General features: G+C 36.9%; 1 protein-coding gene across 9 annotated transcripts in view; it reads right to left on the bottom strand.

The window, feature by feature from the left end:
- Positions 1 to 12,220, bottom strand: part of MACF1 (microtubule actin crosslinking factor 1) — a 398,054-nt gene that overhangs the window by 254,492 nt on the left and 131,342 nt on the right. The window contains exon 1 of one of the 9 annotated variants that reach the window (XM_031962213.1): positions 5,873 to 6,372. The exons of 7 other annotated variants lie outside the window; for them this stretch is intronic. In XM_031962213.1, coding sequence (XP_031818073.1) covers positions 5,873 to 5,981 — 109 coding nt within the window. In that variant the 5' untranslated portion in view covers positions 5,982 to 6,372. Of the gene's footprint in view, positions 1 to 5,872; positions 6,373 to 12,220 lie in introns of those variants that run through there. One more of the 9 variants, XM_031962214.1, reaches the window with a different exon arrangement.

Below are 12,220 nucleotides of genomic sequence, written 5' to 3'. Positions count from 1 at the left end.
AGAATATAAGGTAACTAGTCTAGAGGCCTCCTAACCAATAAATTAGTTAACTAAATGGTAGCTAGAAGGAAAATTCAGTGACCCAAGATCACACATTGCATATTTCTTGCTGTCCTCGGCACTCAAAAAAAATCTTGATTTTCTACTGCATAATAATGCAGCAGGGGAAGTGTTCCCTTTGCCACCTTTACACTTTTCACAGTAGCACAATCCCAGCCAGGCGAGGAATAATATCAAACATCAATAGAGCTCATCAACCCACAAACTCCAAACATATCTCTTCCAAATCAGCTGGAAATGGCATCTCCAAGTCCCCTTTCAACTCTCACACCCTCCCCTTTTGTCCCTGAAGCCACTGCACTTATCTCTGCCTGTGTCAAAAATCTCTTCAGCCTATACCAGCACAGGGGATGTTTGTTTCTCCAATTTGTTTTCCAATTCTTGGCTTACTGTCCCAGACACTGGAATTTTGAAGAGACACAATGAAGGGCCTTTTCATACGGGTACCCCAAGCCAGCCTGTTGCTTCTTCATAAACTCTCAATCCAACTTGGGGAGAGGATTTCTGGAACCCAATCCCAGGTTTCCTCTCTGTCCTAGCTAAAAGCTCCAATCCAGCTCTCACACCGATAAGAGCAGGCGTAATCACTAGTCCTCTGCTCGGACTCCCTAAATAGAAAGACTTTCTGGCTAATGCTGTTTTAAAATCCGGAGGCAGTAAAGGAGGGGTAGGAGAGTGGGGGAGGAAAAAAATAGTTTCCAAACAAATCAGCTCTAATTGTTATAAGAGTTGATGAAACTTCAACTCTGGATTTGACTTGTAAATTTTTATTTAGAATGGATTCAGTCTCTACCATCCCTGACTCCTTCATTCATATGAGAGCACACAGCTCTCACACAGCTAATAATCTTCCTCCTGTTTACTAACAACAATAAGGAATCACAATCAGCCATATACATCTCCTCCTTCATTAACCTCTCAGTTACTCTAATAACCTGTGGCTATCTTCCCTCAATTCGTTCTTCATTTTCCACAACTAGGAGGAGTAGTTGAATGGACTCAAATTTGGAGTCAGAGGACTTGAGTTCAAAACTCTGCCCTGTGACCTTGGGCAAAATACTCTTTAATTTCTTTTAGTCTCAGTTTCTTCATCTGGACTAGAATTAGATCCTTTCTAGCCCTAAACCCATGATCCAGTGATTCTTACTAAGGTGAGGTAGGGCTAGGACTCTTCAAGGATGTGCAATGTAATATATAATATAATAAGTACATAATCTGACTACTAAATGACTTCATCACCTATTTAAAACATGAAAGCTCAAAGTAGGACAGCTGTGAAACCATTCATTCTGAGTTGGGTACTAAGTGAGGCATGGAGGCAATAAGCATTTATATAGCATCTACCATATGCCAGAAAGATCTGAAGCCCCTTCAGTATGGCCCTCCAGAAAAAAGAAATAAATCCCTTTTAGAGGCACTGATGGAAGATTAGAGAGACAAGCAAGAAAGAAAAACCACCTTGGAAACAAATCTTAATGACTCTTGATACATATTCTTTGTCTTCCAGGTCCCTAGAAGCTACAATGCATAAGGACAAAGCTCCTTCTTTGAAGTCAAGAAATGACCTGATTTAGATAATCAGCTCTTGATTCCCCAGAAAGCAGAGGATCCAATTTGTTATTAACATAACCATCCACTACTTTATTCTAGTCCAACTTCTGATCACTATATTGCTCATAAGAACAACCTCAGAGTTTGTGTGGAAGAAGGGATTACAAAGTAGAAAGGACTACCAGCTCTAGAGCTGCTGTATGTAGCCTTCAACAAAGTTAAATTGGGGTAGGGAGTGAAATCCAAGGCTGAGAAGGGCTTTATGATTATTCATGCATGTGTGCCTCTTTCAAAATCAAAGAAACTGAAAGTGAGCTGTATTTTTTTCAGTTCCTTCTAAAGATACACAAATCTTTCATCATTAAAGCAATAATATGAAGTTTAGTTTAAGTCTCTTTTTCTACAGATGATTTCTAGTCTTCCTTACTGATCCCTACAACACAATTCCTCATTCCTTTACTCCCAAGGGCCAATTTTTTCCCTTTTTGGATAGAGAACACAAATACAAATCTCTCAGCTAACCCAGAAAAATATGACAATTTTTCATGATATCTTTATGAATAAGATGATAAGGGATAGCTCAGTACTGAGCAGGAGAAAGTTTGCTAGTGGACAGTATCCCTTCAACCTTTGGTCATGTCCTAAACATGCTTATTAAATGTGCAGATGCAACATACACGGTTCATGATAGCTAATATGAATCAAAATTCCAAATGACATCAACAGGATGAATATTAGGTCAAGTATTAACATGAATAAAGGTAAAATTCTACACTTCAATAGGCCCATTATTTCATCAGCATTGCGACAGTTTGGACCTATCTGTGTCTTCTCATTCTAGGCAATTCTTCCTCATGTTATCTTCCACTGAGAACCCATACAACATAATAATGGAATGTCTTTAAATCACCTACATTTAAAGATTGCTAGTGGAGTAATAAAGTTCTATATCTAGATTTTAAAAATATATCAACTGCACTACAAATTTATGTTATATAACCTCAACTGGGCCTTCTCTGCTGCCAGATATTCCTATTACACTTCCTTTATTAACTCACTCTCCCCAATGGCTCTTCCAAATTTTTTTTTTTTTTTTGGTTTGTCTTGTTTTGTTTGCTGAGGTAATTGGGATTAAGTGACTTATCCAAGCTCACACAGCTGGGAAGTGTTAAATGTCTGAGGCCACATTTGAACTCAGGTCCTCCTGATTTCAGGGTTGACGCTCTAAGTACTGTGTTACCTAGCTGCCCCTCTTCCAAATATTTTTATCTCTTCTTAAATCTCCCATGGCTCCTCCTCCTCTCTAAGCCAGGAACTTTGCCTCATATTTTGTGGGGAACAAAATTGAGGCCATTTGCCCTAAACTCCTTCTTTTCCTGTCTCCTATTCAGATTCCTTCTGCCAGTCATTCCTTCTTCATCCTTATCTCGTGATAAAATGGCTTTACTCTTTACCAAAGCTAACTCCCCTATTTAAATGAGTCCATTCAATCCTGTTCTCCTCTAAAAGATTGCTCTTTCTATCATTTTTACTTTTAAACTTATTTTCAATCTCTCCCTGTTTACTGACTCATTTTCTATGGCCTATAAGCATGCTCCTATCTCTCTCATCCTGGAAAAAAAAATCTTTCCATTCCAAATCATTCCATCTTCAATCCCTTCTAACTACATTCCTGTATCTCTTCTGGTTTTTCTGTAGCTAAACTCCTCAAAAAATGTCATCTCCAATAGTTGTTTCCACTTTCTTCTCAACCCCTTGTAATCTGACTTACAATCTTATTCATCCATTGAAATTGCTCTTTAAAGTTTCTAATGATCTTAGCTGCCAAATCCAACAATCTTTTCTCAATCCTCATTCTACTTGATTTCTTTGTAGCCTTTAATATTGTTGATCACTCTCTTCTCAATATTCTCTTCTTTCTGGATATTTAGGACACCACTTTGCGGGTTTTTCCTCTTACCTATCTGACCTTTCTCTGTTCTCCTGTGTTGAATATTCTTCCAGATCACTTTCCCCAACTATAAGTGTTCCTCATGGTTCTGTCCTACATCCTCTTCTATTCTCCCTCTCCACTACTTCACTTGGTGATCTCATCAGATCCTATGGATTCAATTACAATTTCTTGTAATTGTCATATTTACTTATTGAACTCTGACCTCTATGATATCTTGTATCTCTAGTTGCCTAACAACACTTCAAATTAGATAGGCTATGAAAATTTTAAACTCAACATATCCAAAACAACTTACTATATTTCTCCCCAAGCCCTCCCCTTTTCAAAATTTCCCCGTTAGATTCAAAGACATCATTACTATTTCAATCACTCCACTCACAACCTCAAGAGGTCATACTCAACTATTCACTCTTTTTCATGCCCCCATAATCTAATCTGTTGCCAAATCCTGTAAATTCTGCATTTAGAGCATCTCTCAAACATGCCTCCTTCCCCTGTAATACTGCCATCATCTTGGCCCTCACCACCTTATGCCTAGACTATTTCACCAAGTATGCTGGTTCGTTTCTCTAAAACAGTTTCCATTCAGTTATTAAACTGATCCTTTTCAAGGACAGATGTGATCATGTTACCTCCTCTCCTCAAAACTTCAGTAACAAAATTATATAAATATTGTTGTATTATATAAGATATAATAAGTATGCATGTGCCTGCCTATCACAAAAACATATGATTGTTTACCAAGTACACATGGGAGAGTGTAAAGAAACCTGCTATGTCTTATGTTCCCTTTTAATGTTTAAAAAAATCGTATAGTTTATTATTAACAAAAATAATGATAATTCAGATTTACATAGTGTTTTACCTATGTAAGATTGTGGTGTGTTAACATTCCAGTTCTCCAGATGAACAAATTGAATTTTCTCCAGTGACTTTTCTGATCTACACAGTGCCCAATATCTCCTCAACAATACTCTTGGCTGATTACAGTGGACTACCAACCCCTTTTTGTGTTGCCTCTCTAGTTTAGACAAGAGAGAGGGAAGGGAAGAGAGTGTGTGTGTGTGTGTGTGTGTGTGTGTGTGTGTGTGTATTTCATAGGAAGTTATATATGAGCAGTCCTCGGATGATAGTGCCTAAAAATCAGTTCCCCCAGGACAGACCCCATTGAGTAAGATGAAGATTCAGAGTTTGTTATTTTGGAATACTGTGGAAGCAAAGGTGAAAATGTGTAGCTTGGCAGAAAATGTCCATTTCATTTAATTATTCCCCCTGTATCAGGGTTATTCGTATGCAAATCTCTCCTTCAGCCTTGCCTCTACCTTAATACCAGCAGCAAAACTTTATAGTTTTCTATCCTTAAAAAATGTTTTGTCAAATGAAGTACCCTGAAGCAGGAATCTGGAGGCTCATGTTAGCATTCTACTCTGTCATTAAGCCTAAAGCATTAATTCAAAAATTCTATGATTTATCTAATACTATGCTATAGAAAACAATGAAAAAACTATGGATGACCCTTCCCCATTCTGAGCCTTTGTTTCCCCATGTGCAAAATAAGATATTGGGGCTAGAAGGCCTCTAAAATGCCTTCGAATTCTAGGGATTCTATGATAAACATGTCCTGTAACACCAAGGAAAAAAGAGCCTCTACTTTTTGGTTGTCAGAATCCTGGTTCACTACATATTTAAACAATGAGACTACAGTCCCGTAAGATGAACTGCATGACAGGCTGGCCTATGGACCAGCTCCAAAGCAAAGAGCAAAATACATAATCAGGCTTTGACACACCCCTAGAAAAAGACCTCTCTCTACCCCATTCCTTTTCCCTTATTCCCCATAGTCTGATCCTGCCCTTTCCCTCAGCCAATCAATATACCACCAAATTAGAATCTCTTCCCTTTTCACAATCTCCCCAGTCTTTCTCTAGGTAGAAGATAGAAGAGATGGGGAAGACAAACAAACAAAACTAAGAACTTTAAAGTATCCACCCAAACCACAGAAAAAAAAAAAATCTTAACGGAAAGAACCTTCCAGTCTTAAGTCTCAAGCCTACTTAACTGCTTGTTTTCTAAAACCCTTTAGAGTCCAGATATCCCCTAGTTTCACAGACATACTCTGGGTTAGGTCAGACTCCTAGGACAGCAAACTGTTCTTCCTTAATTGGCACAAGAGTACTTTTACCTCCCTCTTTCCCACATGCCATCACTGTGACAGTGTCATTCCAGAACATGCACTAGCCCTTTAAGATAGTGAGGAAACACTTTCCTGAATCCAATGTGAAGTATAAAGAAAAATAAATCCCTTACCGTCTTTACCTTTGGCAAACTTCTTCCAGTACAAAACTCCAGCAATTCCAAGAACATGACTCAAGATAACAAGGGTTGGAGGTAAGTAAGTTGAGTCTAGAAAAGGCATTTCTAGTCAAGGCCCCAGTTTCAGCCTTCCTTTCTTTCCTGTTGTCATAAGCTCTGAACTCCAGACTTGTCTCTGAATGCCTTTCCCCTGAGGTTGCTGCCGATTGGTACTATCATCACAGGGCCACAGAGGCGCTGTCAGAAACTTCCTGACCGCAACCCCTTGTTCTCTATCAGTCTTTCAGTAGACACTAGGAATCTGGGGCTAGGTTTCTATGGGGCAGACAAAGCCAGGGAAACTGAATGACCAAAGGAAGGGAGGTTGTGGGGGAAATAGGAGGGAAAAGGAGAGAATGAAGAAGACTCCAAAAGCTGCGATCAGGCTGACTCAAACTTCTTTCTTTGGCTTCCTCTACTTAGCTTAAACAAGCAAACTCCAAGACAGCTCAGCAAGCCGGGAGGGTGTCAGAAGACGTCATACTTCTGACTTTCTGTTCCTGACTTGGCTGGGATGCCAGGCCCAAGGACGTAGTCAAAAGGAGGAAGTCACAAAAGAGAAAAGCAGAAAGATTTCTTATGGAACAGAGAGGCAAGAAATACAAACATATTTCTAGAAAAAGGGAAACCAGTCAGTCACTATAGAGTATAGCCAAGAACTTTGTTTCTGATATCATTTGAAAAGCACATTCTCTCATGAGATAAAAACTATTATCATTTTGGTATGTCCAGGTAGCTCCCAAAGTCACTTGCTATTAGGAAAAATTCTTTTTAAAAAAGAAAGAAAATAGCTCTGGTTTTTCACTAGCTATCTGAGAGGTATCAGAAAATTCTCCAGTTCATGGTGCTGGTCAGTGACAGTAATAGCCCACTGTGTTTACAAAATCAAAACCTACTAAAGACAGTTCCAAATGGTAGGATGACATGATGCTGAGACTATAACTTTCCACAACCTAAGCTGGACATTCAAGTCAGGTGGGAACAACAGTACTCTCCTCATTATTATTCATTCCACTTCATACAGATCTATCCATGAGCATATGGATAGAAAAGATAAATGGAAACCCATAAGGCAAAGCTAGAAAGGTACAGGGAACCAGATTTCTGTCAGAATCAAGAAAAACTTCCTAAATATTGTAGCTGTCCAAGAAGGGGGATAAAATTTACCTTGGTGAAGAATTAGTTCCCTGTCACTAAAATTCTTTGAACAGGGGCTGGGTGAACACCTTTGGGAGATAATGATGAGGTACTTATGATTTGAAAAGGGATTGAAAAAGATGACCTCTAAGTTCCTTTCTGACTCTGCGAGTCTATAAAACAGAAAATATATATGAATAAATGCACACACATGTACATATGAACATGAGACCCCCACTGCCTGATAGGTGGTTCTATCTTATTTTTGTCTTTCAAGACTAACTTCCTCCACTAGGGATGGAGTGGGGGCTATGAACTTGTGTGTGCCACACTATTTATGTATCCAGCTATTTATATATTTCTATGGTGCCTATTACCATGGCATATAAATATTTTGTGTGTTCTAACAAATTGACTTAGAAAATCCTCATACTGGGGCTGGGGGTATCTGCCTATCATCTTTAGTAAAGTACACGGTGAGGAAAGCCAACAGAAAAGAATACTTCTTGGATATCACAAAAATGTGAAAGGACACTGATAAGATGCAAAGCATTCCAAAAAAGGCCAATCAGGAAGAAAATTATATGAGGACAAACTAAAGGAAATGGATATTTTTAGCTGAAGAAGAAAGAACTTTGGAGAATTTAACAGTTTGGAGGGTTTTTTTGTTTGTTTGTTTAACATATTTGTAAAGCTATCAAATTGCTTGTTATCAAGCTTGTTCTCTTTGCCCTGTTACAGGGCCAAACTAGAAACAAGAGGTAAATATTGTAGAGAGTCTGATCGACATAAGGAAAAACTTCCTAACATTTAGAGCCATACAAAGTGAAATGATCTTAAATATATTATTTCATCTGCTCCTCATGACAACACTTTAAAGAAGGTATTATTACTATTCTCATTTTATAGATGAGGAAAATAAGACTGAGAAAGGTAAAATGACTTGCCTAAGATCACACAGCTAATGTGTGAACTCATGTCTTTCTGACTTCAGGCCCAGAACACTAGCCAATATAGCACCTGTTGCCTCTCTATTATTCTACTATCTATCTTGTGAGACTATCAAAAGAAAAGCATTTAAAGTAAATTTTAAAGTAACATAAATTGTCATTATTTCACATCTTATTTCTCCTGCAAAAACATAAGCTTCTAGTAGCCAGAAACTGAGTCTTTAGAGACTAATGACAAAGATTCTCATATAGTAGTTCAAAAAATATTTGTTGAATGAGCCAACCAAGTCAACAGGTTAGAAGAAGAAAAAAATAAACTAGCCTGGACTTCCTTTCAGCTCCAGGACAAAGAATGTTCAAAAATATTGATTTGGAACTATCAAGAGAAGTGTTGAGAAATATTTTTAGCTCATAGCAAGATATTAATTATTTAATTTGGGCTTGTCTTTAAGCCTGCAGAAGATTATAATACACACACATATATATACACCACACACACATACACTTCTACCACTCCTGTGTAAGACATATTTGTGTAAGTGTGTGTGTGAAAGAGAGAGAGAGAGCATTCACAATTTAAGGGAAGGCTTTAAAAACTTTACTGATATCTTTTGTTTTATTAAATCTATATTTTCCAATATATCCTACTACCCCCCCTTCCAGAAAGCAATTAAAAAACAAACAGGAAAGGAAAAAAGATTCAAAAAATTAACCAACACATCAGCTAAGTCTGTTTCTGTTCTTACCCTCTCTACCACTTTCAAAAAAAAAAAAAAGTTGGAAAGTATTTTTTCATATTTCTTCTTTGTGGCCAAATGTGATGATTAAAATTTCATATCATTGGATTTCTTATTACTTTCAATTATACTGTTGTAATCATTGTGCTTATGTGTTCCTGGTTTTACTTATCTTGAATCAATTCATGTTCCATATCTCTATATCCATAATTTCTAATAGCTTAAAAACACTCCATTACATTGATTTTTCAGTTTGCATACTCATTCCACTTGAGTGGTCTACCTTTTTTGATCTAATTGTGCCACTTCCATCAAAAAAAAAAGTGCTACTATAAAAATGTTGGTATATATAAAGGGTACACTTTTTTAAAAAGCTATACACAATTTTAAAAGATAATACGCCTTACTAAGATGACAGGAAAAAATAATGATGATTGTTGGAGGGGATGCGGGAAAACTGGGACATTGATGCATTGTTGGTGGAGTTGTGAACGGGTCCAACCATTTTGGAGAGTAGTTTGGAACTATGCTCAAAAAGTTATCAAACTGTGCATACCCTTTGGTCCAGCAGTGTTACTACTGGGATTATATCCCAAAGAGATTATAAAGAAGGGAAAGGGACCTGTATGTGCACGAATGTTTGTGGCAGCCCTTTTTGTAGTGGCTAGAAACTGGAAACTGAATGGATGTCCATCAGTTGGAGAATGGCTGAATAAATTGTGGTATATGAAAATTATGGAATATTACTGTTCTGTAAGAAATGACCAACAGGATGATTTCAGAAAGGCCTGGAGAGACTTACACGAACTGATGCTGAGTGAAATGAGCAGGACCAGGAGATCATTATATACTTCAACAACAATACTAGATGATGACCAGTTCTGATGGATCAGGCCATCCTCAGCAATGAGATCAACCAAATCATTTCTAATGGAGCAGTAATGAACTGAGCTAGCTACGCCCAGAAAAATAACTCTGGGAGATGACTAAAAACCATTACATTAAATTCCCAATCCCTATATTTATGCACACATGCATTTTTGATTTCCTTCACAAGCTAATTGTACAATAATTCAGAGTCTGATTCTTTTTGTACAGCAAAATAATGTTTTGGTCATGTATACTTATTGTGTATCTAAGTTATATTTTAATATATTTAACATCTACTGGTCATCCTGCCATCTAGGGGAGGGGGTGTGGGGGGGTAAGAGGTGAAAAATTGGAACAAGAGGTTTGGCAATTGTTAATGCTGTAAAGTTACCCATGTATAAATCCTGTAAATAAAAGGCTATTAAATAAAATAAAATAAAATAAAAAGATAATACGCCTTAAGTATCATTATAATAAATCACATTTATATAGTATTTTGCATACATTACCTCATGTAAGTATTAATACAACCAGCTGAGGTGAGTATGTAAAGAAGGGAGGGGAGAAAGAGAGGAAGAAGAAGAAGGAACCAGAGGGAGGCAAAACAGGGTCAACTTAAGTATAATTTTTTTTAAATGCACAGAAGAGAAAACAGGGAAGGCCAAAAAGAAATCAAAGGAATAGCTTTGAAACTTACATGTTGTATTTATTATATACTTAAAAGGTGAACTGTTCATACTAGAGATCAAAAGTTTTATGTAGAATTTCTATTCTGTAATCACTACGTATATAAAAATACTCATTTTATTTAGTGTTGAAGAATTAAAAAAAAAAAAAATTAACCCTGCCCCAGTCAAAAAAACAGCCTTAGTCCCTCAGTTTCCTTATCGGTAAAGAGGAGTTAATATTTGTACAACCTACTACCTTACAAAAAGAAAGGACTTAGTGAACATTAAAATTTTAGGAAAATATGAATTACTACTACTTTTTAATCTAAGGAGTGATGTAATCTTTGTGCTTGTAAGAGACATTTTCCACTTAATAAACTAAGAATGGGGTTATGAGCTGAGTTGTACTTTATATGAAAAGGTATAAAATTGGCAGGAAGAAGAGGCTAGTTTTCTCTTTTGATACTGTTATATATACAAAGGAGAAGATATTTCATGTTATATTAAACATACACATTGGAACAAAAACAGGACTAAAAGTCAATGCTCTCAACCACCAAATTAGCCTCTTAAAGAAAGGGGGAGAATGTTTTAGTTCGCAAACTTGCCTCGAATCCTACTCTACTCCAGAGTTGCTATACAGTCACCACCCACAACTATTAAATACTATATAAATTGTCAAAGAGTTGCATGTCCCCAACATCACCATTTTCAAGATTTATAACCATGTAGATGGGAATGTATATGGAAATCATGTTTAAAAAGCCAAAATTCCAAAAAATAAAAGCATTTTTAGGAAAAGAGAGAAATCTGACCCAGGACCCCAAACCTATTAAAGAGAACAGAAGCAATGTTTTTCAACCAATGACATGGAGGTGAGAGGCAGCATGGCAAACCATAAAGACAGCAGGAGAAATTTAGAATCAAAAGATCTGGATTCAAATATTACCAATATACACAACACACACATACACACATATATCTCTACACATATCTATATAGCTACATCTACAACAGTATCTATATAAAGGCAAGCTATTTCACTAGTTGGAGTCTTCATTCTGTAATCCTGATATAATAATAATAGATTTACAACCTACTATCTCCTAGGGTTACTAGGGGCAGGAGGGAGAATCAAAAGAGAAAATGTTATGTTAAATACTTTATAAACTATAAAACAATATGCAATGAAAATCAAGCTATTATTATAGGAGCATAAACTATGGGTTTCTGGGATGGAGGTTCCCAGCATAAAAGCCTAGTTCTGTATAGTTTGCACAATTCATCCTACTAGCCTACTGGGCATTGTGCCACAGTCTTCTAGGAGGCAGGACACAAAGACTGTTCATAAAAAAACCTGGTTGTTCTGATGTGATACCTTGGTCATATAACTCCAATAATATAGCACAAGGTGACCAATCAAAATCAACCACTATGAATTTATTAAGTATTTCCTATGTTCAAGATATTGATAATATAAAAAATTAAACAGTCCCTGCCCTTGAGTAGCTTCCATTCTGTCTGGAGAGAAAACATATATAGTACATGTAAAACATATATCTTAAGATATGTAAGAGATATACAAAACAGATTCAAGGTAATTGGAGGGCAGATATATATAAGCGTACAGTAGATAGAGGGCTAGGCCTGTCCTCAAACACTCACTAGCTGTGTGACTCTGAGCAAGTCATTTAATCTACTGAAGAAGGAAATTGCAAACCGCCCCAATAGCTAGGAAACAATACAATAGGGAACAGTATAATACTGGCATCCACAGGGCCACAAAGAGTCAGATACAACTTGACAACTAAACAACAACTAGTCGAAATCAAGAAAAATTTCATCCCAAAGGTGGCCCAGAAGTCAAAAAGCATTTTATTAAGTGCTTACTATGTGCCAGACACTAAACTAAGTGCTTGGGATGAGAAGACAAAAAACATT

The sequence above is a fragment of the Sarcophilus harrisii genome, chromosome 3 (genome assembly GCF_902635505.1).
Source record: "Sarcophilus harrisii chromosome 3, mSarHar1.11, whole genome shotgun sequence".
Classification (NCBI taxonomy): Eukaryota; Metazoa; Chordata; class Mammalia; order Dasyuromorphia; family Dasyuridae; genus Sarcophilus; species Sarcophilus harrisii.
Note: the sequence above shows the minus strand (reverse complement) of the source record. Positions and strands in the feature narration are given on the sequence as shown.